The following is a 27,987-nucleotide window of genomic DNA, read 5'->3' as shown; positions in this document are numbered from 1 at the left end:
ACCTGTTAGGTTCAAGATATACACCTTGTGAAAGTATCCATCATAGATTGCTGAGAAAACAAATACTGTGGGAATTCAGCTGAAATCCAGATGAAGATCTTCCTTCTGTGAAAACCTGTTGCCTGCTAGTCTTATATTTCATCATTACATCCGAGGAACTGACAGTTTACAGACGCTATTAAACCAAGAATGGATAAGTTATATGTAGAAGTAAATCTCTTTATGCAGAAGTGGCTCCATGTCATTAAAGGTTGTCATTGTATAATTAAAGCCTCATAACGTAACCCTATACAGCTTGGACACAAAAGAAGACAGGCTGGCTCCATTGGTGGTTTAAGATTTATAATTCTGTTCCTCAGGTGAAAAGTGATCTGTTATAGAGATATAAAAAAAAAAAAAAAAGTAGCACTGAATTGAATGGTTGTGGAAAAGAAACACTAAAATTCTGCAGTAAAGATAAATAAGAAATGCTGATCAACACATCTGTAATCAACTTTTATTTCAATAATGAAGTCATGACTAAAAAGCTTAGTCTATAATTGAAATGAGTAAAAATGTAAAAAAAGGACACAAAATTATGACTACACATATCAAAAGCTAACCAATAAATCTACATGTATATATTTAGTCTTACATACAACCAGAAGTCCATTACCTAATGGACTTTTAATACAACCCACAATGAAAAAGAATGTGTATTGCATTATCCGAGCTACATGGGTACATTAACAGAATAATGCAGAAAATAGTGCATTTCTACACATACGTTGTATTTGTATGCTTGAAGAACTCGGTAAGACTTGTAATCCACATGCGTCAATTAAAAAATCAATTACAAAATCTTATTGTAAATTTATTCAAGTTTTTTCATATCTCAACAACAATCAGTTACAGTTCCAAGCCTGATGTGGAACCACCATTATCATAAAAATCCTTCAAAGCAGCCAGTCCATCTCTTCAAGTCAATGAATCCATTCCTTTTGACTTAAAAAAACGTCTGAAGTTGATATGTCTACTTGTAACCCATATTATATATCTCATAAATAAACAAAATATAACGACTTCATGCATTCTAAATCTACTTATATTTGTCATGGAAGAATATCTTTATTACTTTAATACATCTCTTTTTATTATATGAATACACAAACTAGACATGTATCAGTACAGAGTCATTAATATAAATGTTGCGCATACTGATAAAAATATATGCAGATTGAACAATGGCACTACATGTATAAATTCACAAAAGCATAATCATATATTGCCATCATATTGTAAGACAATCTGCATACCAAAATCTCAGTCTGGAAGGTGGGCTAATGTTAACAATGTGACATAGCAAAATACAAACAAACTTTACAGATACTGCACGCAATTCGTCCCTAAGGACAACACCAGGGCCTATGGTTTTTGTCAATAACCTCACACAGGACTATGTAATGGTGCGTTTTTAGAGGAAGCCGTGGTTAGGTGGGAGCACAGAAAATGGTTACTGGCAAGTTTCGGAGTGAAAGTGGCATGAGCTAGTTGAAGACCTATCTTTAAGACAGATTTTAACTGTGTAAACTTATTTGGAAAGTCCAGGATTAATGTTATCTATTTTTTTAAAACCCATTTGGGGGTAATTTAAAAATTCTGGCTTTAACTAAACACAATAGAAAGCTTCAGCAAAACTTCTTCAGATATGTCAGACGAAGGCTCATATGTTTTTTTTAATATACTGTTGCCTAAAAAATATTTTTCACTGTTATTAGGCAAGGTCCCACTTCTTGTAGTAAAACTAATCTCATGTTACGTCTTAGTCGTTATAGCACAACAAGGGAGGTAATGCCCTTTGGCCTACTGGAAAGGGCATTTACAAGTGGCAAACAGAATATGAATCTTTGAAACTGGCCATCAGAATAAATCTATTTTGCAGTTAATACATACTAGAAGATCGCATTCAAGTGTAAGATCTGAAAGTTCCATGGAGAGATTCAAATGTCACAGTGAAGTAGAAATTAGGAATGGTTCTACAGATTGTAACATCAGGTGAGCAAGCAATATATCTGTGACCATATTTGAGGATTCCTAGTTTTCTACTAAACCATGATTCAATGTATACAGTATGTGGGACTAAAACTAGAGAAATGCACAAAAGTCAAGCCAAAAAACTCCAATAAAGCAGAACATTAGTGACTATAATAGATGTACACACGTGTAAATGATCGGATAGTTGTTTAACCTTCCAATGGTCACTGATACAATGTAGCTGATGTCCTGTGTAGCTGATAAAGATTCTACGTTTCACATTTTATTTCATACACAGACAATCTACTCTATATACATGTATGTAATACAGCATACATAAAACCATACATTTTTATATGAGTTAAACAATAAAATAACTTGCATACATGTATATAATTCCATATTTAGCAAATGAAAAGCAAACTGAGGAAACAAACAATTTTTTCTAAACATGCTATTAATGCACCACAGGGATAAAAGACAATAGATCATTCAGAACTTTCCCAAAAAAAAACAACATCTGTATTCGCTCTCAATAATACAAGATAAAGTTTGCGTAAAGTACAATTACACTTACCAGACTTACTAAAATGACTTACACGTCAAAATGATCACCACAAAATATGACCACTTCAACACTGAATTACAATCCAACCAAACTAAGTATACAAATATGTGTAAGCTGTATGACAGACCAGTTGATGGAAAGGGGTAAAGAAGTGGTCTGTTGGACATGTTAGTCTGCAGCAACTTTGGAGACAAGTGCAGACATTGCACTACCCTCAGACTGGGCCATGGAAGTCTCTGGGGGCATGTTAGTCAGTTGAAGCTCTTCTTCACGACTGTCATCTGAAAAAAAAAAAAAAATGAAGAAAAGAACAATATAAGACAGGGAAAATGGCTACCTGAAAGGCCACATGAGGTAATCAATGTTTAGTGTAAAGACAAAGGAAAATTTTGACATGACAGTAACTGAAGTTATAAATAACAGTATCTTTCACTCACAAGTAAATCTATTATGGTGGGTGAATGTTGTCTGCTTATTGCCGAACACTGGTAAATAGAGCACTCTGAGTGAAAGCCCAAAACCTGAAGTTTCAATAACATGGAATTTATTAGACTTCTTCTTGTTCAGATTATTTTTCTTCTTCTCTGACAACTGTTTTTTTCGTTTGGTGAGAAAACTATGTGTCACAGCTGTTAACTTTCCACATATGTTCATTACCAAATCGCTTGGGCTACCTGCTGTAGTATAAAACTCCACCTGTGACCTACTTTTCGGCCATAATGGAGCAGCACGGAAATCTACAAAAATCTCCTTCTCTAGAACCGCTGATCCGATTGCATTGAAAATTGATATGCATGTATAAGACTACTGAGGGTTTCAGAATTGAAAATTTTATGCAAATCGTTAGAGAAATGTGAAAGTTCACTACTAGTCGTTTCAGTCAAGTGATGACCTTAGACTGAGTTTTGAAAAAACAAGATAGCAACTAGATGTACATGTACTTTGACCTGCTGAAGACAACCGTGGTTTTAGTTTTTTCCCACGATGTATAGTTTTTCTTTAAATTGCAATTAAAGGTTATTTTAGTGTCATTTTGAATTTTATTGATAAGCTTAAACCATCTTTTTCCACTGATCTTTAGATGAAACTAGTCTAGTACTCCATGACGTCAGGATTACAAATCTGTATTTGTAATCTGTAGAATTATTTTTGTACTTGGTATAATTTTCTGGTTATGACCGATAAAAAACACACCAAAAACATGACGCATGATGCAAAACCCCCCAGCATACATACATACCAAAACTGACAAAACCTCCCATTCAAATAACACAAGGGCTTCGTGCTAGATTGCATGAAAACTGTTCACTGTAGACCGCTGGCTACAGGGGGGTGTATTCTAATTCTGTCTGGGGGAAAGGAGCAGTAGATCAAAGGGACAATCTCTCTATACATGTGGCCCAGCACTGCTATTTGAGAGCAATGTTTTTTTCTTTTTCACTGTCTTTCACCATAGCCCCTAGCAGTCACCTGTTCACATCCAGTTTATTCCTGCTAATCTTTGTTTTCTTCTTTTCTTCAATTTGCCATGAAATTTTTACGCACCAGGCTACCAGTCCTAGCAGCATGGGGTTCAATTCCAGTCCACTACTTACCATTCTTACCAAATTCATTTCGGGTTTAAGTATGATTCATATGTGGGACAATCGTGATGCTGAGTATTGCTGATGGGTAAAAATAATTTTGCTTTCGTTGAAAATATGAGATCTGGTTTCGACAAGGTACATGAAATTCAATCGTTTGGAGAGTTTATTGTCTACCACGAATTACGTCTATGTTTTCTGCTCGTATTACACAAAACTGAGATCTTTTCAGAAGAGCATAAAACTGATAGTTTTGAAAGACTTCAGGTGGAGAAAGTGGGTGCTGAAATTTGTGTGTACAAACCGCTTGCAAGCTGTATAACTGCTTGCAGTTCTAGTTTTCGCCGTGCTCAAGAATGTATAACATATATGACAGTGGCCAGCATTATGGTGGAAGGAAAGCAGGCAGAGCCCGAATGAAACCCACAACCATCTGCAGGTTGTTGACAGATCTTTCCATGCGCAGTTGGAGAGGAAGCCTGCATGAGCTAGACTTGAACTTTGATCGTGTTGGTGAGAGGCTCCTGGGTCATTGCGCCGCACTGACGTGCTAGCCCCTTGGCCACAGGGGCCCCTAATAACATGGAACTAAATGATTTCCTTGTAACGTGCATAACATCACCAGTAAATTTACCCAGCATTGGAATTAAATGTTTTTATTGCAACATGCATAATGTAACCCCTTACATTTCTGGGAATCTGTTGACTGTTGGCAAAATCTAGACAAGCAAGGTTAATAACTGCTACAAATTCCGTTTGTTCAATCAGATCATTTTAAGTTTTTCATATAGAATAATCTTCTCACATACCCTTAAATTGATCTTTTCTTGAAGGAAGGAGATGACAATGATGACTTACCAGATTCTTGCTCAGGGATGTACTTGTGAGAGGGGGCATACAGGGCAAGCAGAGCCAGCACATACACATTCCACATACCATACACACCTGTTTAAATAATGATCAAGTATTGTTCTTAGTTTTTCAACCATTTCATAGGCATGAAAAGGTAGGAGGTTTTTGCTGATTAGAATCAGAATATGCTGCTCATAAAAATCTCCAGGACATTATTCTCTGTAGACTGATATAACTCATTGCATTGTCAGTATTGTTCAGCAATAGCTACATGTATATATTTTAATATGCAAAACAATGGAGGAGTCCGGGAAATTTTGTGCAGTATGAGGCATACAGCTTAAAGTGTCTCACCTGTGAAGAAACCTGATGTGTACTCCAGAGAGGAGTTTTTCTCCCAGTGACCATGACCTTCTTGGACTTGACTCAAGATGAAGAAGATGACGGTCAGTGCTGCACACAGCAGGGTGGTGATCATCAGGAACTTGAAGCGGTAAATAATCCCCTACAAACAGATTAAAATGCCTTTCATGAGCACAAAGAGAACAGCATAGTTGTCACAAACCTGTGGTAGGATGCCATACACATATATGTGGTGTTAATAACTGACTTGAAGCTAATGCAAAGTCTAAGGAGGTCATCGGGGAAACAAAAACAAATATGGATTTGACCATATCCTGCACTTTCAAGAACGTTTGGTCAGTTAATATGTAGATAAGCACAGATATTCACTCGTCTTACTGACAAAAACAGTCTAAACCTATGGGAATGTTTGCAGTTTTACTTAAGCTCAAGAGCACCTGTCACTGACTAATATGGCATGCAAGTCTGTATGTCAATTATGGGAAAATTAAAAAGTAACTTGTCAAAGTTTGGTCGTTTATCCTTTCCACACTCGTTTCCTCCACTCATCAATCTGACCACCATCTTATGAATGATGAATTCTTTAGTACAGTGTTCAATCAAATAAACAAATAGATAAACTTTTAATGCATCAGTCTTCAAAATTACTGTAAACAAAGTTCTCTCATGACTTACAGAGTAGTACTTCCTCCTGGCACTACTCATGCTAGGAAGGGCCATCTTTTTAGCGCTGATGTTGCGGAACACTTTGTAGATCATGTAGCTGAGAAACAGGAAGTACAAACAGGCAGATATTCCAGCGATGATGATGAAGGCCAGCTAACAAAAGAGTCAAGGAATTAATAAAGTCAAATCATATCCTAACATTTATCAACAAATTACTGTAAGGTGCAGTCCTATCCAATCTGAATCGAAACGGAGGATCCTGTAAATCCTTTCCATCACCCAAACTTTATATTAATTCTACAAATACAACTTCAAGTGTCAAGTAAATAACTGAAACTAATGATGAAATATTAAATTCAATTAAAATAACCAATATATAATAATATTTACTACTGCTGGCTGAATTGAGGCAGATGTATAATAGAACTATGTTAAAAAGAATAAGGAAGTTTATTAATCTGAGCAATGCTTACTTCATAAATTTAATGACAATCATCAGCTTAGCCTATCATTATATCAATTACAGTGCAAAGCAATTGAGAATTTTTGAGTCGGTTCAGCTAAATACAAAAATAAGTGGCATCTGACTCCTAACTAAACATCCTGGATATATATTTTCCGAAAATTGCCAAGTAAGAGAATTATATTGGAAGTCTGCCACTGGTCTAAAATGTCTGCCCAACAAGATAACATGCAAATGAGGCAACATAAATATTCCCACAATGCAACGTCCACTCGTGGATGCTACATGTAAACAATATGACAGATTGAACACAAATTATAAATCTAGTAATCCAAATACGATCTTCCATTCTACTGATAATGTATCATAAATATTTGTAATTCCCAACCATCTATATGGCAGGAGGCATAATTACCACACAGTACCTTGTCTTGACTAGTCTGACATTTGCAGTTCCCTGAACATCTACCTAGAGAACAAGGGAAGGTAACCCTGTCAAAAAGACACCCTTCTGCCATGTTTCTAAATATAGTGATTTGCGTGAGTTGATGGCCGCAGGGAAAGCACGAATAAAACTGAACATTTGATTGTTCACCGAAAGTCAGATACATGTCAGGAGACATCTGGAAGGGGATGTCTAAAATAACAGCACAATTTTTTTGCCGTCTGCAATATGTCTTTTCAATCTGTGATATCAGTTGCAATGACGGTAACCAAAGTCCTCTGTATTGCTCACACTTGAGGCAAAATCTGATAATTTTCTAGTTGATAAAGGATACAGCCATATTTCTTCCCACATCTGTGACCCAGATGGAGAAAAATGGATTCTTCAGCTGAATACCCCTGCAAACAAGTAAATGTACACATTTAAACACAACTTGCATATTTTGTATCACTATGGGAAGAGATATCGATGTCTTTTCTTGACAACCAACCAGCTCCAGAGAATACACATAAACCTCATTCATGAACCAAGTGAAATTGATGACCCAATTCATGTTGTCCATCAAGTTTGGTATCCTTGTCTCAAAAGGTTCATCACTAACTTCTTTACCAACTAAAGTGTATGAAATCCAAATGTAAACGAAGCATACTGAAATACTATCCAGAACAGGATAACAAAATTCCCTTACTTAAGGAAGCCAAGAGTTAATGGCAAAATTATTAAGTAAATTTTCAAGTTTGTCCTCTCTTTTTTTCAATTTAAATTGTAAGGTAGTTCATCATGCTTACCTTTCACACATTTCGAACACAAACATGGCAATACAACCAAATGCCACAGCACTCAAATGTACCCAATAGGAGGCCAGTGTCTTTCTCTGAATCTGATCCTGCGTTCAAGGAACAAAAAACAGTATGTTCACCTAATGTCCAGCATACAGCCAAAACGAGTCAAGCTTGATGCTATTTCTAAGAAATAAACTATTGAAATTCCCTCACAATAGCTTATTTGTATATAGAGATGTACATTTGACGAGGAAAATAACTTGTCAGTCACGCGCAGTCTGATACATTGAATCTGTATAATCATCACATTGAATCTGTATAATCATCACATTGAATCTGCATAATCATCTGAATGAACCAATAATTATTGGTATGCGTTTTGAAGGGGTGTGAGTGGTGAAGAATATTTTGTGTCATTATGTATATTTTGTTTCATTGACGTTTAATGCCATACTGAATAATATTTCATTTATATATGACGGTAGTTAGGTTTATGGGTGGAGGAAACTGGAATGATCAGAGTTTAAAACCCACCAAATTTCAACAGTATATGATAAACCTCTCGGCCTAAAGCCACAGCTCAACCAATGAGAACTGGATTCAAACCTGCATACTCATTGGTCAATGCCTAAGCCAGTCAGGGTCGCTCTTGTCAGCAGGCCGGTTTGAATAAGGACAAATTTACTTGTGCAGTGTGGACAGTATCTGGCATGGCACACCAATCCATGCTGACACCTAGTCAACTAATAGTTTGTCTATTGCGCTATGCTGAGTGCTGGGGCAGGTTGTGTCAGACAACATTTTCTTTTTCTTGAAACTTCTACACAATGCACTGGGAAGTCTCACAAGACTTACTTTCATACCCTATTTAAATTTCTTAAACCTTTAAGTTAAAAAACAAATTATCCATCTTAAACTTTTGGTTGGTGGGTTTGTTAACACCAGAGCTTCACCCAAAATTTAAAACTTAGTGAAATCCTCTCAACATGTGATAGGCTTGAAACCCATAGGGTGATTAAATAATTCTCATCTGCCTTACCATTGAGTGTTCACCAACAAAGATGAGCCAGAAGGAAAGAAGCATGGCTGAGAACAATCCCTGTCTGATATCAACATACAACAGCATGAAGGGAGTTTCAGTCCAGATGGACAACCACTCGACAGGAACTGAAACACAATGTTCATTATATTGATACACTTTAAATCCGATCAAAGTGTAGCCAAACCTATAAAATCAATCCTTACAAATATTTCACTTATTGTTCACAAGATTGATGTAATATTTTACTCTAAAGATATTTTAACATACATGTAATCTTTATTTGATAGAGGTTTTACGCCCTACTCAACATTATTTCACTTAAAATATGACAGCGACCAGCATTATGGTAGGAGAGAAGTGCAAAAGCCAGGACCATTCGCAAGTTGCCAGACCTATCCACACACGACTGGAGAGGAAGCCAGTATGCATATATGTGATTATCAGATTTCCAGTGACCAGGTAAGCAGACAATATCAAATAAAAATGCTAGAAAACATCAAAAACTTAGAATTGTGAACATAGAAGCAATGCTGCTGACAGATTCTAATGCATGAATAGTTTATTATGAAATTAAACAAACAAATGCTAAAATAATTTGAAGAAAAAATTAATTAATTAAAATTAACATCTGCATTTCCCTCCAGTCAAACATACAAAAAAGTAAAAACAGTCCACTAGCAAACAGAAGAATATGTTGACACTGAAACTAAGTAACAGTGCAGATACCAATGTGTAAATTTGGCTACAATGAGAAGGGTAGGCAAACTTGGACCAACAGTTGTGAAAAATGATTATTCACAGTCATTGTTAATTCATTCATGGATTTAGAGCATTTATTGAAAACATACTTACAGTTCAGGAAAGTGATTGTGATGCCCAGGGCAAAAAGTGTCCTGTAAAAGCCCATATATATATATATATATATATATATATATATACATGTACATGTGTATCTTTCCACAAGCTATACTTTACATGTATTAAGAACGAACGCAGTTCGTACAAATGTAGTTGTAGTGAAAACTAAATTCATCACCCCCTCCCCTTCCAAAAAAAAAAAAAGTCACAAAAATCCATACTTAATAATTTTATATAAAATTGCAACCACAATGATTAAAAAAAGATCTGACAATTTATAGTTATCTCACAAAATTTTTTGTAGATAAAGAATCAATATCAACCACAAAACTTACCCAATGCATCCATGGCACATGGTCAAGACAGTAAAAAAAAAATGACACACAAAATGAATCAATAAAAGAATGAATGTATGGTTTTCTTCCACCCTACTATCTGTACATCTCTCTTAACAATGAAACAGCTCAATATCCACTGTAATGGAAAGTAGAGCGATGTCGAACTATCCTAGCCAAAATGACCAACTTTCTTAAACTAGGCCAAGTCCCCACAAGCTCTAACTGTAGTCAGCCAGAGATGCATCCTAGCCATAATTCTTACGTTATGTAGTAAATGTAGTAAATATAAAGATCACGACAATCATTTTTTATAAATATTTATTTATTATCTGAACATATCATTTAGCACCTGAGAAAGCCTAATGGTTATTGAATTGTCGTATGTATACATACATACATACATCATACATTTTTTCTAGAGGAAGGGGTGGGGGCATAAATCAATATAACAGGAATATTTAATTATCTGATTGGTGTTTTATACCATACTCAAGAATGTTTCACTCATACAACAGTGACCAGCATCATGGTGGGAGGAAATCTAGAACTGGAATACAATCTCCATTTATCAGTTGGCTAGGCCCCAAAGGCTCTGATTTTGTGTGACTAAAATTTGGACATAGGAAGCCATGATAAATATGATAAATCCAACACATCTTGAAATGTTGCTACATTAGTCGACACCGAAACATGTGATCACCACAAAAGCTCCAATACGGAGCCATATGGAAAACATATACACTCAATGCCATCTGAAAAGTAGCCCTTAAAGATATACCCATAATAACGACATATGCTGTTTTTCTGTTCAATACATATTTTTCATGATTCTATGTTTTTAAGTCTTATCTGATCGTATCCAGTCTACACACGCCAGTTCCAAGGGGGGTAAAAACCATCATCCTATACTGTTTACCTTTCAATGCTGCTGAATCACATGTCTTTTATTATTTATGAGCTGGCATTTCCCCAAAAGTGATCCATAATCTTTTACAAATATTAAAGACCGTTTAACTGCTTATAAAAAACAACCTACTTTTCCAAAAGAGTTGGATCTCGATTAAGATGTCGGATTCTTCTCCAATACCAAATTAAAGCTATCAGGACCACAGGAAACATAACGGTCTTTAGGGAAAACCAGACTTTGGTGAAGCCTCCATTTTGGTGGATAACCTGAAAACAGAATCAACCATGTTATAAGAATCATGCCTCCATCAGCCGTTTCCTCCCACCATAATGCTGGCCCCCGTCGTATACGTGAAATACTCATGCGTAGAGTACAAAACACTAATCAAATATAAATAAATTAAGGAAAGTCATATAGCATTAGGATATCAAACATACATGCAGACTGGCAAAAAAAGTGGTGAAAAGTAGAAATTTACTTTATATTTTTGTTTTGTCTTGTACTCATACATCTATTAATATGTATATATGCAAGACAACTCTTTACTTTAATTAAGGCCATTATAAAAGCAATAAGATCAAACTGACCACAAGCGTTATTTCCTTCAGTTCTCCAATGTCCTTATTGAGGTCTCTGTGAGTTGGTATTCGAAGGTTTAGAAGGTATAACTCATGAGCACAGCTTCCCAGCTCAAACAACGACAACATTGAACAGTGATACCTGGCCCCAGGAACCTTCTGAAAAGATTTTTAAAAACAGACTTTTGCAGTCACAGCATTTCAATATCAGCATACATATCTACGATACTGCCTCATTTCATGTCAACATACCAGGGAAGACATGACACTACAGCAAGGAAATATGAATTCTACCAATGTTAGGCATGGACAGTATATAAATATTATGTAAGACAGGACTTGGTTTTGATCCCAACGTCTCCGGCATACAAGGCAAATGCTTTGACCACTCAGTCATCACAGTGCAGTCAATAGATGATATGAGAGCTGGCAATTTAAGTCTAAGTTTCTATTTTTCAAAGAGACCTGTAAATGAAGTTATCAAAGACTTTGTTTTAACATGTTCCTAAGGTGTATTACACTATATAGTGAAATAGGTACATGTACATTAAGCACCCCATGAAATTTGCCATGAACTGCATATTCACATCTGTAGACCTCTACAGACCTCTAGTTGGCTGTTGATCGCATGGCACAGCGCCATGACTATCAGGAGGTCCGTCACGTCTCTGTGAAGCCACAGTGCAGTTCGCCCTGCATCTAAAAAACTAAGGTAGTCCTGCGGGACACCTATTGTTACCGTTCAGATTAGTAGGGGTTCAAGACATTTGACTTTGAATCGCTTTTGTATCTGTTAGGATTATAAGGGAGCTTGTGCCCTGGAAGCCTTCATGGCTATTCTAAAGCCAGTAGGGGCATATGGTGGTGTTGCGGTGGGTGCATTAAGCAGGTCTTTAGGTTGGTGTCTTTTATTGGCAAAAAAAGAGCTACAAATGTGAAGTTGCGCCGACCTGTAACCCTAGACATGCTCTTTCTGTAGTATGCAAACGGATTTGAGCTACGATCAATAGTTTTCTCACTGGAAGTGTTTAAATGACAACACCACTTTTGATATTTTTTAGAAACAGATGTTAATCCTGTTGCTTTAACATGGAGTTAAATGGCAACTGGACTAGGTTTCTGGTATTAGACTTAATGTATTCTGCTTCACTGTCCATGGTTTCTTGAAATGGTTGTGCAATTACATATAACTATGCTGTCTTCTATTTGATGGTGTAGAATGACAATTACAACAATAAACGATGTCAACCTTGGACGAAACTGCTGTGCAGTTCTAGTTTATTTCTATTATTAGCAAAACTGTGACAGCGAAAACGGTTTATGAAATTCTAATATCTTTATCTGTAGTACTTGAAGTTGTGCACCATAACTTTTAGGGAGATTTGGTGGCCATCTTGAATTTTCACAAAATCTTGAAAAATCTTCTTCTCCAGAATGGCTGATGTGACTGAACTGTATTTTAAACTGAATTTTGAGAATGAGAACTTTCTTGGTTAAAAATTGTACAAGCTCGCTACTGGGTACAGATGTAATATGACACAAATTTCCTTTCTTAGTTAATAATTTCTACACTTCTTCTGATGATGTCCTGCAAAAAGTTTTATCTGATGATGTTTTGGACACCGATTCCAAAAATGCCATTTTTGCAAAACAGGAAGTGATATCTTCAAAGCCAGAAGTGGGTACATTTCCTCAACTAATGGGTGAGTGAGTGCTTGGGGTTTAACATCACACTTAACAATTTTTCAGTCATATGACGACGAAGGAATCCTTAAAGCGCATGTAATGTGCCTCCTTGTTGCAGGACGGATTTCCACCACTCATTTATCTAGTGCTGCTTCACTGAGATGCCTTACCGCAGGCAAGTAAGCCGTCCGCCCAAGCAATTATACTGATATGGGTCAACCAGTCGTTGCACTATCCTCTTCATGCTATACCAACTGTGCTACCGAGGCTGGTCATTAACTAATGAAACCAGAGAGGCAATCTTAAGGCTTAACAATATCCCAAGGCAACAGACATATTTTACAAAACCAGAACTGACGTCAGCAAACAGAAAGTAGTACATGCCAAAAAAAAAAAAAAAAAATCGCCATTCAGGCAGGTATGTGGCAGACCCAGAGATGTGATCTTATGAGTAAAAACTGGGGGTCCTCAGAAAAAATACAATATTTATGCAAATTAGATTTTAGCTAATACAGCAGAACTGATTTTTTTCCTGACCACAAATCTGGTTTTATTTTTTTCCTCTGAGAGGTACTTATGTCGCAAATTGATCAAAATTCAAAAATTTGCAATTTTCCCCATCTGTAGTTCACGTGAATGTTGGAGCTGTCTTAATAAATACAGGATGTACAGGGCTTCAAAATTTGCCACAGGCCAATTTACTATATTTTGGAACATTTACAAGTGTATGTTATATAGTGCATATACAATCTATTCCTTTCTAGGATGAATATAAAAATACTGTAAGTATGTCACCCAACGTAGTTTGACATCCTGATCACTAATCTGGTCATATATTCCTAACGTGTATAAATTGCTATCAAACTGTGCGAAAACGCAATTTCTCCCATCTTCGCAGGTCATGTCACAGAAAACTGTCGTAGTTGTAAAGCTGAAAATGGCTGTGTAATAAGGGCTATGTATGTACTATATGTATGCTGAAAATTCTCGAGCTTCTTGAAAAAACAGAGAGCAGGTCGATCGACATTATAAAGTGTACATACTATTGACAGTTATGAAGAATGTGCGCTTTCTAATTAAGTTTGTTATATGTAAATGCATACCATTCAGTTACCTACTTTTGCTGCCTTATTGGAGTTGACAGAAACCTTTACGTGTCATTTTCTTGAGAAGGTTTTATGTGATTAAGCTGAAATTTCGAATACAGATAGAGCATGTTGGGGCAAATGAAGCGTGCAAAAAATCAGTTATTTATCCTGAAAACTGTGGAAATGCTATGTTTACTGAACATGTCATGTGAACAATATTTTCTGAATTTAAATATTTTTAGTATTCTATCTGACGTAGTTTGATGTCCTCATCACGAATCTGGTCTTGTTCTTGCTTCTGTCGCAAATTGCAATAATAGTTCGAAAAAATACAATTCCACCAATATTTGGTGGTCATATGATAGAAAAACACTATAGCAGTAAATCTGAAAATGGCTTGGTGCAAAGGGCTATATATCGACTGTATGTGTGACAATAATCGTTGAGGTTTCTTAATAAATGCAGGAGCTTAAAAAATTATCCAAAGGCCGATTTACTATATTTGACACTTCTAGACTCATGTGTTATGTAATACATTTCGATCCATTCATGTCTAGGATGAATGTACGAATACTGTAAGTATGCTATCCCATGTAGTCTAACGTCCTGATTACGAACCCGGTCTTATTTTTATCTTGCAAACTATACTTTTGTCGTAAATGCGAAAAAAAACACAATTTCACCCATATTTGGAGGTAACATGACAGAAAACTGTATTCAGTACAACAGTAAAGCTGAAAATGGCAGTGTGAAAAGGACTATATATGTTCTGAAATTTGTATAAAAATGTATACAAAAAAAATGCATATAAAAAATAAATGTATACATAAGCTCAGGCCATGTACGCCTTTAAATTCTCTCCAAAGGTCTACATATACATGCTATAAGGTGTACGTACAATGCATAATGGCTACAAAGATTGTAGGTTTTCTTATTAAGTTGGTTATATATGAATGCACAGACACCATTCAAGGAACCGGAGTAACACTGATATGCCGGAAATACCGGCTTGAACCCCGCAGTACTGCGTGACACCTATTGAAATCGTTTGGATTATTACTAGGCTTCCACCCTTTGCTTGGAAGACCATTGTTCTTGCTCAGATTATTTTTCTTCTTCTCTGACAACTGTTTTTTTCGGGTTTTTTTTGAGAAAACTGTGTGTCACAGCTTTCTACACGTTCATTACCAAATCGCTTGGGCTATCTGCTGAAGTGTAACACTTTACCCACCTGTAACCCACTTTTCGTTCATATTAGAGCATTATGGAAATTTTAGAAAAAGTTTCTCCAGAAATGAAAATAGATATGCATGTACAAGACTACTGGGGGTATCAAGATTGAAAATCTTGTGCAAATCTTGTGATATAGGCCTATAGTTTTCCTTTAAATTTCAGCCCTGGTCCAGTATGACTAAGTTGTATTTGGTTTTTTGCAACTGTATAGATTGTCACTGTACCAGATGATGCAATCAGCTGTTCCATCAGCTGTTTTCAGGTCACATGACGCAAGGCGTCTTATGAAAATCGCTTACACATCTTCTTCTAAACAACCACGGAACAGATTGGTCTGAAACTTAATATGCAGGGTGACTCATCCTAGCTTTAAAGTTTGATTACAGTAAAAACCAGTAAAAACTTTGGAAGCTCGCCATTGGTCGAAGTTGTGACAACACTACCAGTTTTGAAATTTCAATTATATTTAACATATTCTGGTGTATTTTGAGCGACTGACTGCTTTAATTTTTTGCACCAAATTGTAGCCCAAGACATGCTCTTTCTGGAGTATGCCAACAAATTTGAGCTACGATTAATAATTTTCTCGCTAGAAGAGTTTAAATGACAATACAGTTTTTGTCTTACAAATAAATATTAATCATATTGCTTTAACATAGAGTTAGATGGAAACTGGACTAGGTTTATGGTATGTGACTTAATGCTTTCTCCTGCACTGTCTGTGACTTCCTGAAACAGTTGTGTGATTACATATAGCTATGCTGTCTTCTAATTGATGGCGTAGAATGATAACTACAACAACAAACAACGTGCAACCCGGTCAAAACTGCTTTGCAGTTCTAGTTATTATTTATTTAAATTTGTGCGCTGGCTACAGTCAAAACCATCTGACCAATTCTCTTCATATTTTGCAGTAAAATTTCCCTATACCTGAAGTTGTTTGCTAGCTAAAAATATTTAAATGAAACACCTTTTTCCACAAATGCATCTTTATCCTATTGCTTTAACACTGAGTTAAACAGGACAAATATGACTTGATTGTTTCTGCTGCACTGGGAACGACTTCCCCGAGCCTTTGCACATTTAGATATAGTTGAGCTGTCTCCCATGTGACAGTGTACAAAGATAACGCCGACAACGAACAACCTGAACACGGGCCGAAACTGCTTTGTAGTTCTAATTTGATTTGCTGTCTTTTTCTGCAAAACAATACTGTAAATACTTTCATTGGCTGGTCACTTTCGATTGTCGGACAATTTTTTTCCCTCCGGATATCGAAAAGTAATCCACACAGAAAAAGTCTGTTCGATCTTTTTTCACGAACTGGATGAACTCACCTGTCAAAGCAAAAGCGACAACTAACAAGTGGGCCCTCTGTATTGAAGATTAATACAATCTTTTAGGATAAGAATATCTTTATATTACATACTCCTCAAGCTTACCAGTCAAAACTATTCAAGAAAATGAATTTTTTTGGTAATTTTTGAGAAAAAAAAAACAACAGAATTCTATTGGAATGAATTTTACAAATAACTTAAGTGATGTCAGTCATTGGACCATTTTGTCTCAAATGCAGTACCCAATACTTTTAGTAATAATTCCTGAACAAATAACATTTATGTCCATGGTGCTATTTGTATTTGATGTAGTGGAAATCACAAAAATAAAATAATTAAAAAAATATAGGAAATAAACTTTCCACGGGGGACACGTTATTAATATTGACATATATTAAACTATGACTTTAGATCTAAACTGGTTTTGAATGGCAATATGGCCAACTCCAACAGTGGCAAGTTCTTGGCGGATGGGGACCTGCAGCCCCTGGACTCCCAGCCATTATGACTATACGCCCATGCCTTTCATAAATCCTAGCTAGAGGTCTGATACTAAGTACCTCAAGGGTGGTAACTTTTTAACTACATTGTATTAAAACTATACAAGTTTAGATCATGGGGAAGATGTGTTTGAATTTCCACAGAATTGCTGCAGTGGACAAAATTGTGTTTACAGAGACAAAAACTGACAGACCACCAGACATCGTGAATCCATTACACCTCCCTGTCCTCTCCAGATCTATTGCAGGGGTATAATGATTTAAAGAGGTTATACCAGAGATTTTTGGCAAAAAATAATACTCAACCCCAAAAACCTCTAGCGCACCTACTGGATTACAGCATGAAAATCTCAATTCTCCTAAATGACTCTATGACCTACCTCTTCAGGGCCCATTGTGCATTCCAGTTTTCGAGATTCAGTTGAATTAGCCAAGCTTTTCCAGTCTGATGGTTCGTCTGAAATACTGCGATACCCGAGCTTGAGTTCTAGTCTTAAATCATCACTTTCTAAAACAAAAACCAAAAAAAAAACACTAGTTCAGAGGTGTTAGAGTAAAAATACTTGATTGTGCCATCAATTGTTACCACTGTTCATAGGAGAACTATCAGGGGTTCAGGATAGGATGATTATGTTCAGATGACACAACAATGGAGAATATAGTAACATTTGCTCTTCAAAAACAGAGGGGATATCTGGTAAGCATAGGCAAATTCTCTTTCTTCATCAGAACCAGTCTGAAAATCACCATCCAAATTAATTTAAATGTTGTATTTAAACATGTCACCATAAAATAGCATAACTACAAAATAAAATAGGATGTTGAGCCACAATAATTACATCACCAAATTAAAACAATTTCACATAAAATTGCATGTACATTTGTAAATATTAAAACAGAAACATTTTTTCTAAACAAAAACTTTAAAATCATAAAGAAGATACCTAGGTAGGTTCAGTAGTATTTAAGTATACAACATTATGATCTTACTGTGTTTCATTTTGTGGGTTGTATGACAACTCCATCATTAAAATGCCAAGAATGGTCTGAAACCAGGGTGTCATGGTCAGCTGACTGTTATCCCTCACACCAGGAATCAAGAATGAGAAAAACAACATCTTGTGTTACGATCTTCTCTTTCTGTATAATTTTATCATCGAAAGATGAAATTTTTTCACACTCTCCTGTTCCACGTGGAAAAGACCAATGTTCCCAAAAATCTTTGTTCCTTGGCAGAATACAATTTGTTCCCAAAATCTGCTGTACATTGGATGGGGATGGTGCTATAAAAGAAAAAAAAGTCAACTGATTAGACAAAAGGCAGGACAATGCACACACTGACCAACACTTTTGTAAAAGATCTCATTTATAATTGAACCAAGGCCCTGGTAAACCATGTAAGTAATATGTATATATATATATATATACTGCATAATACACAGTACATATATCGCATGACATTTTATAGTAAAGCACTATATTAGACAATTCCCTACAAGTCACTTGAAATTAACGAAATGGATTACAGATTGATGCTCAGTTTTACTTGAACTGCTCAATCAGATAAATTATTTGTTTCCACCACAATTTAGGCCATCATCGTATAAGTGAAATATTCTTGAGTACAGCATAAAACACCAATGAAATAAATAAATAAGTTATGTGCACATGTGTCGGTGACAGTCAGCACAAAGTTCACCGACAGTCAAATGCCCAGATCAGCTTCAGTGGTGCTTAGATTTATTTCCATTTGTTTCAGAATTGAGCATAGTTGTAGAACAATACTGTTGTAATTTTGTAAACATTTAACTGTGTACAAAATCCCCAGCACAACCCCTCCAGAAGCTGATCTGGGCTTTTGACTGTCGGTGAACTTTGTGCTGACTGTACACACAGCTTAATAATACAGCCAACAGAAAGTGAACGTAACAAAAGGGTAACTGGAACATGGATATAGATTCCACATTAAATATTAAAGTAATATGTGTTAAATGTGATAAATTTTTTACATACTCCTCCTTAGATGCATGGTGTTGTGTAAGCAAAAGTTAATAATAATTTGACTCACACAATGGAGTAAAACAAGACCTTAAAATAGCACAGTTGCTATGTGAAGGGATTATGAATCTTTTGACATTTTATTACTGTCCTTCCTAGAAAAAAAATTTAAACCTACAGAATAGATTACATGCAGTAACTCTAATGTCAACTTGCTCAACAGTATAAATAATTCTTACTTGAACTGGTCTATGAGTACCATTTTCACTGCCAACAAAACTTACTTAAAATAACTATCTGCCAAATTTCATGTACAACCCATGGTTTCAGATTCTTACCAAGAGTGAATCACAGTCACCAATAAAACATTGGTAAATTACTTGCACCATTTATGTCTGCATCTGATTTCCTTCCATATACATTGTGTTCACACAACTTACTATCTATATAATGTTAATTTTCTGCCTTTATATTAAACTGTATTTATTTATTTGATTGATCGATTGGTGTTTTACATTGTACTCAAGAATATTTCACTTACACGACAGTGGCCAGCATTATGGTGGGAGAAAACCCACAACCGTATACAGGTTGCTGCCAGACCTTCCCATGTACGACCAGCATGAGCTGGACTTGAACTCACAGTGACCACATGGGAGAGAGGCTCCTGGGTCATTGTGCTGTCACAACTACTGAGACAGCACATGTACACTGGAAACTTCCACAATGTTTCTTCAAATATACGAAACGCCAATTTCGTACCTGCTGTTCTACATTGTACTAAATCATTTTTCAGTAATATGATGACAAAGGAGTCACTGGGTGTGTTAATATATACTGTGGCAAAGCAGGTCCATGACGCCAAAGTGCTGCCACCACTACTGAACCATCATGCCCAAGACACCACCCAATCACATTTTACAGACACTTGGCCAACCAGTCCTGTTTCCTTGCTCCGACTTTTCAATGCTAAGCACCAAGCAAGGCAGCAACAAGTATCATTTTTAAAGGCTTTGGTATGACCCAACCTAAATTTGATCCTCAGTTTCCCAGACTTTGCGACAAACACTCTAACAATTTAAATCAGAAGAGAATAGGCAAGGTAATGGTCAGCCCTCAAAACATATTAGTTCTTGGTGCTTTTTTTGGTAATGCAAGGCATGGATACATGGCGACACTGTTGTCGTGTAATATATAACTATAATACATGTCAACAGTGGCAATAAACCTGAAGTAAATTAGAAACCAACCAAAAATCTTATGAATACTCAGACCTCTTAAAAACTCATGAATTACAATGTATGAGAGATTTGAATATTGATGATGAAACCTGTTGATGTGTGGCTTAGATTTGATAAATCAGAGCTTGCCTTAGGGAACACATGAATGCAAAAGGTAAGCTCAATACACAATGTACTGAAGACGTGAATTTGGTAATTTGCAGTAATTAATATATACACACAGCATTAACAACAGAACATCCCCTGAAGCCATTTTTCTTATAGAAAACTTCAGTATGATATATGCAATACTTTTCGAATTTCCACCCCTTTCATTTACCTTAACACTGATTGCAATACACTCAGTCGTGAATTTTGTAATTTGCCGTAATTCTATAATATGCACACAGCGCACCCACAATAGAACTTCCCTCTCGTGTCATTGTGCTTTATATCCAGGTAAAACTTTGAGTCAGTACATAAAATGTAGTACATTTTGAGATATCATCTGTTATATTTACTTAAATGTTGCTTTCCTGGTATGACATAAGCTAAAATACCGATGACCAAAATGCATTTTAACATGGGCTGATATACATGTACAACAATGAAAATCATATACAGAAGATGGATTTAATGTCCACACTAACCATGTAAATCCCTAAAATAAATATTAAAATAACAATTACTGAAAGGATAATAATTACTATTTTATATACTTGCATTTATTAGCACTGCACTGGTATCTCCCTCTGTGCATGAAGTGATGAGTCGGACAAGGGTGTCACACAAATTAATGCAAACTTAGTGATGAAAGCCCTGTATTACATGTAACATGCACATTTTAAGTCAGTGAAAAAAACTCATGCAGTCCTGTTCTGTGCACTGAGTAGACCAGAGAAAGAATCAAAAATCAAGATTATATATTTTCATGTAGCAAAACTACAGAGCTAAAATTACATGTATGTTTAAAATACATGAAAGAGTAACTTAGCTGGTCGAGCTTTCCTACCATGGCTGTCTTGACAATTTAGAATACTGTAATACACCAAAAGTTAAGCATTTATCTTTGTCAAGTCTGGCTAATTTCTCACTTAACAACAACATGTTACACCTATCTGAAAAATAACCTTTTCGAGACTTTGGAGATTACATAGGTTTATTGAATCAGGAATAGATCTATATGTACATCAAAGACTGACTCATCAGAATTCAGAGAGAGATGCCAGAAAGTTTGGAGCCATAGCTTGCACCTATTGGAAGTTCAACCTAGAAAAAAGAAGTAGGGTGCTATTTCAGGATAGGCTTAGGAGTAGCAATAAAACAAACATAAACACTATTCCCTGTGAGGGGGGAGAAAGCTTTCTCACCTAAATGTGAGGTACATGCATTTGAGCCCCAGGGTGCAAACATTGACAGTGGGTGTGCCTTTTACAGCCTGTGGCAATATAACAGCCAGTCTACAATAAATACAGGTAACAAAGAAACTACATATACTGTATATACCTTGTAAGTTTTATCTTGTACTTTAAACTAACTAAACAAAGATTCATCCTTTGACCAAATGTATTTCATTTTATTGGGTTTATGTTAAAGGTAAAATTTTGTTTGAAATAGTAAACACCTACATGTACGTGTATATCAGTCAAAATACTCAAAACCTTTGCCATTCACACATCCACTATTTCAAGTTCTATATATTTTTCATAGTTTCATATTTCGTAGTCAGAACTACAGTTAATGCAAAAACTCTTACATGGACTCTAATCCAAATCTAATATGAGCTATGAAATCTTAGTCTAATTTTGAAGGAGTTGACATTTAAAGCCATTGGTGATATTAACCAAGGATGTAAATAATTCTAATGTAAATTTTATTCCGCTGAATCACATACAGTATATATGTACATGTATGTACGAAAAGTTGTATGATTTTGTCTGAAAAATGGAAAATCTGAAGGACTGAAAAATGACACTACAATGAATGATGAAAGAATTGGTAGGTACATACAGTGCATCAGAGCAAATCTTCAGGGATACATGAAACATTTGATTTTTATATGTAATTAAGGATGTGTCCCAACATACACATATTTTGGGGGAGTAATAAGGGCTTTAAAGGCTTAAGGGTACATGTACTATAGAGCAAAAAGTATAGCTTTAAGGAAAATGAAGAAAGATGTGCCCAAAAAATGGGAACATTTTTTAGGCACACTTTACCATTCTTAATAGCCCCTATATTTTATGCATATTTTCTGTCAATAGTTGGGAATATTGTGAAATGAAGTCATCAATGAATATACTGCGAATCTGGAACCAGCTTAGCACCCTTAATTTGGGCTCTCCCCCAACAAAGTTGTTTTGACAGCTATCACCTTTGACATCAATCAGCAGGCTGCATAATTCAAGACTGACCACTAGATTCTCATGAAAGATGTAACTTAAAGCCATTTTAAGTTTCTAAGAAGAAAGCTGAAAAGATTTCTTGTACTTTAATAGGCTAGGCCACATCAATTCTCTGCAATGAGAAATAGAAACCAAGCGTTTTATGTATCTTTTGAACTAGATTTCCCGGGCCCCAGTGGTCTGTATGAATATTAAATAGCCTGCAGTTGTGATGCAAATGCTGAAAACTACAAAAACAATGCTTAAATAAAGAAAAAACTTGCTGAGATAAAGAAAAAACTAAGAGCCATAAAATATGCCTTGAAAATTAAAAAAAAAACAAAACCTTTCATGCATTTCCCTTAAAACCGTAACTTCAACATGCAGATTTCAGTTTATAAAAATTCCTTACATCATATCACTCAAATTTGCCATTCTTGTCCTCTATCATATAACACTTTCAATATCACAAGAAGAGCATTACACATGGGGTGAGTGGTGCCAGTAAGTTCAAATGTCTACCTGGCCAGCAAACAAAGAACTTTTTCCTCATGGTTCAACAGACTGATTCTACAGTATATGTGCACTCAAATTCTTTGGGGTGCCATGCTAACACACAAAAGCAGTTTTAATCCTTTAGGGCCCTGTTTGATACAAGCCATGGCAAAAATGTGTGGTATTTCTGTCAGGCTGAACACCTTACATGTGGCAGAAGTCACCAGTTCTAGAAAAGAGGTGAAGAGGTGTGTCTGTATGATGGCGACAGGGATAAATGTAAACCAGCCTGGCAAGGGTACAGGAAGTTTAACCCCTACAGCTAAAATCAGTATGAGTTAATAAACAGTAACGCTTTATCATATATACCATTACCAAATTATCATATAGCTACAGGTAACAACGGTTATGAGGAACCCGACAGCTTGCTGGTAATTGCTTCACTTCAAATAGCCGTTTAAGTTGACAGGACATTTAAATTCATATTCAGTAGGTAGTGTCTTCATGGCATGCACACAGTGTGAAGGTTGGGAGTTCATGTTTAAAGTGAGTGTTTAGGGTTTAACGTCGTACTTAACTGGGGTTCAATGTACAGTGAAAGCTGTAATACAAACCCTTGTACAAAACAAGGTAATTCCAATAAAAAAAAATCAAACATAATATCAAAATTCATACGTGTATATCAACCAAGGCATGTTTATCAAGCTCATGATGTTTCATGAAGATATGTTGCAAACTGATAACAGCTGACCCAAACATAAAACCTTACTATCAGGCTAACTATACACCTGTGAAGTCAATGTGAAAACAGCAAGTCCAAAACATGGTAGTTTTTACCAAGAAAAATCAAGTATAATCTCAACATCTTCAAAGCATGTTTATCAAGCTCATGAACTTTCATGAGTATACCATGAAAACTTCGACAAACAAAAGAGCTAAAAAGAAAATATTCCTAATCATTCAAAATGAGTAAATCCCCATGTTCTGTTCATCATTCCCACCAAATTTCATAAAAATGACGTGAAAACTGTTGGAATATCTGACCCAAACATAAAACCTCACCCTGGCAAACAAAACTGAATAGTACTGGCTAAGATAAAATTGCAAAGTCAAAAACCTGATAATTTCAATAAAAATACAAACATACCTAATTATTTAAAATTATTATTTATTTCATGAAGTCTTTAAAGCATGCCCATCTTCCCACCAAGATGGTGTAAAAACTGTGGCAACAGCTGACCCAAACAAAAACAACCTTTCCACTGCCTCCAATAGTACTGGCTTGGATAATATGGCTCAGCCCAAAACCTGAACATTTGAATAAAAATGCAAACATCCCTAATTGATCATAAAAATGAGTAAATGTCCAAATCCAGTTCATCATATCCACCAAGTTTCATAATGGTGATATGAAAACTGTGAGACTGGCAGGTCCAAACATAAAACCTTACTCAACTGACCCAAACAAAAAAGGTTACTCAGGCACAGACACTACTTTTTCCCCAATCTTACAACACTTTGCCTTAGATTGTAACAGTGAGCTAATAAATTAAAAAAATTATACTCTAATTTCTGCATTTTTCACCATGATGACTATGGAATATATGCTTCCAAATGTCCCATATTGTCAAAAAGTCCCCATTAAAGTCATCCACAAATTTGACCAAGACTTTAAAGATTTGACAGGGGAAGACAAGCATCATGCCAGAAAATATATTTTCTAAATTTACCTGGACTTTCATGACTATACGTCATTGTAAAACTAGTGTTTTGCAACAGATCATGGATGGTCTAGCTGTTAAGGAGAGAGTGTCTGGTTGCTTACAGGACATCGGAAGTGTTCATGACCTTTGCCCAAACACACAACTTTAAGAGAGATCAAACCTTTGAAACTTCATATTACATGTATTTAACACAATTAGCACATTCCAATGTTTTGCCATGTTTAAGGCTAAACCACTGAGAGGCTACAAATTCTTCTCATGAATATTTGCTGTGGTGTCCCTATGCTTTTTACTGTGGTTATGCTAACTATCATTGTAATCAATTATTTCCTGATTTTCTAAAGGTAGCCAATAATTTTAATATGCTCCAACGGGGTCATAAAAATATGAAACAATAAATAATTACCTAAAACAGGCGAAACAAAACATGACTGAGTCCTATGAAATGCCCGTCAAAATCTATACTCTCATTTACGCTCTCTACGCTGAACCATGTCACGAGACCACAAAACAGAACCACTACCAATAACTTAGCATGCAAGACCTTGTCTTCTGTGTTGGCCATTGCAACATATGCATTTATTCTCAGCAGTGCAGATAGCAAAAGAAACAGGTTGCAATGACAATAGCACAAAGCAAGTTTCCCCATATATATCTCTGTTATCATCCTCAGACTTGGTCCAAACTAATAAGACGAGTCACCATATCAGGAAGCTTGGAAGTTCACGCAGTTTGAGATGAGACATGGTGGGGCTCGTACGAACTAAGGCGGATAAAAGGCATGATTTTACATCAGCTACTAAGAGCATTGTTGGGACAACAGACTCAGCTAAGCGGGATATGTATTAAGTTTTGCAAGTACCGTAAAATCTCACTTTTTATCTGTGCTAGTTTGTGAAAGCCCCAATCCTGTCTCGTCCATATTTACATGAATTTAGGGAACTCCTTAAATGCCGATTCGGCTTATATTGTTGTAACCTGAACGAAACTCACCCATCAGAGATGGAATCTCTATGCTTTCATGGTTGTTACAATTTTTCCACCACACCACAGAAGAGTAACTTGATAAAGTTAAGCATGATCACATAATGAAACTGATCAAATAGATAAGCTCTTAAGCTTCTAAATCTTCCAACTTTAAAGTGACGTATACCTGGAATTCACATATTCTTTGCAAGGTTGTCAAATCTTTTATTCAACATCAAGTAAAGCTCTGCCATTTGGGGGATAGTTGTACATGTAACAAATGGGGTCTTAATTTCTTTTAAGGTTTCTTGAAATTTTGCATGAAGAGTGAATTTCCAAGGACAGATTCCAGTTATATAAGGCCTATGTTTCTTGTGACAGTCGCAGTCATATTTTCTTGTATCAATTAGTTAAATCAATGTTTGTTGCAGTCTGACACCGATATTTTAAATTCAAGATCAGCTATGTAAGCCCAGTTGGTGTTTCACGGTTCTCGCGAGTTCAGACATTGAAAACTTCTGCAGCTAAAAGACGTGATTTTACGTTAGGTACCAATGGGGCAGACGAGACAACACACAGATGTGTATTCAATCCAGCCACTACCATAAAATAACATCTTTTATCAACGTCAGTTCACAGGAGTTTCTACCTGTCTCACCGATATCTGCTTGAACTCGGAAAGATCCCTGAAATGCCGATTCTGTCGTATTCACATTAACTAATCCAATCTGTTTTAGCAAGATGTTACACATGTGGAAGTTGCAAAGACTAGGGTAATATCTAAGTGTTACTTTCTATGTCACTACTGATGTCAATTCATTCATGCTTCCCTGAATAAGGCTGGCCAAATCTTGAGTTAACCCTTTGCAGATGTAGTCCATGTGACAAAAGCATGTGACACACGCACATGCGCATTCAACCCTTACCATGTTCATCTGGTTTAAAGATGACTAAAAACCAGGTTTTAGCAGGACAACTTGAGTTTTGTAGTGATATAAGCAACCAGCTACAGACCGGACCGGCTGTCTGATGGAAATTCAAATCCAGAGTGTTTCACAACTTACAGAAATCCTTTCAAAAATGTATGAACTGGGAATAATACAATGCAGAAATCTCATATATAACAGTGACACATGACAGAAATTAGAGTGACAAACGTCTTATTTACGCTAATTTTCTTTGTATGCAAATTGAACATCTCCCCATTCAATTTTAACGAATGAAAAATCATTAAAGGCATGTGACCGTGGGGAAAAAATTACATCAATATGCACGTAGTGTCACGTAATGACATATTACCATAGTCTTTACTCCCACACGTTCTTCTTCATATGTGATGGTTTCCTCTCACAAAATAATAATTAATATAAAAAAAAATAAAATAAAAAAAAATTCCAGTATGAGAAGACCTATTGAGACTGACCTCTGAATGCAATGTCAGACTTGAAACACCTATAAATTCATCACGGACAACACAATCAATGACGACATAACTGCAGAAATTAACTGATTGACTGATTTTTGTGCATTTTTGTCACGAAAAGTAGCTTACCAATGATAGCTCCCACGAAAAAGAATGCAGCAAGCAACAAAAACAGACCGGCTGCCAAGACATACAGTTTCCTTGAACTTAAATTTTCTAGCACGACCCCTGCCATTTTTTACGTTGATAAGCTACAGGGTGTTGAAGAAACTGAGACAATTAAGACAATATTCCGCCTCAAGTTATTCTGAATCGTCTTCTAATACACTCGTACCTCTCAATGAATGATATCTTATAACATGGCCAAGGTACGAGTTTGTTTAACAGCGCCACCTCACGGTAGACATGTTAACAAAACTTAGACTCTCCTTGTAGAGGGGGTATTTTCTCACAAATTTCTTTAAATTGTACCAAG

General features: G+C 36.0%; 1 protein-coding gene across 1 annotated transcript; it reads right to left on the bottom strand.

Moving 5' to 3' along the window:
- Nucleotides 1-548: 548 nt before the first annotated feature.
- LOC135470887 (protein wntless homolog) lies at nt 549-27,824 on the bottom strand. The gene is given in 14 exon segments (XM_064749937.1): nt 549-2,862; nt 5,023-5,109; nt 5,371-5,521; nt 6,055-6,198; nt 7,288-7,351; nt 7,742-7,839; nt 8,775-8,902; nt 9,630-9,670; nt 11,010-11,146; nt 11,468-11,617; nt 17,683-17,806; nt 18,293-18,411; nt 18,413-18,585; nt 27,642-27,824. Coding segments are annotated over 14 exon segments (1,635 nt in total). The 5' UTR covers nt 27,748-27,824; the 3' UTR covers nt 549-2,749.
- Nucleotides 27,825-27,987: the final 163 nt, after the last annotated feature.

Source organism: Liolophura sinensis, chromosome 7 (genome assembly GCF_032854445.1).
Source record: "Liolophura sinensis isolate JHLJ2023 chromosome 7, CUHK_Ljap_v2, whole genome shotgun sequence".
NCBI lineage: Eukaryota > Metazoa > Mollusca > Polyplacophora > Chitonida > Chitonidae > Liolophura > Liolophura sinensis.
Note: the sequence above shows the minus strand (reverse complement) of the source record. Positions and strands in the feature narration are given on the sequence as shown.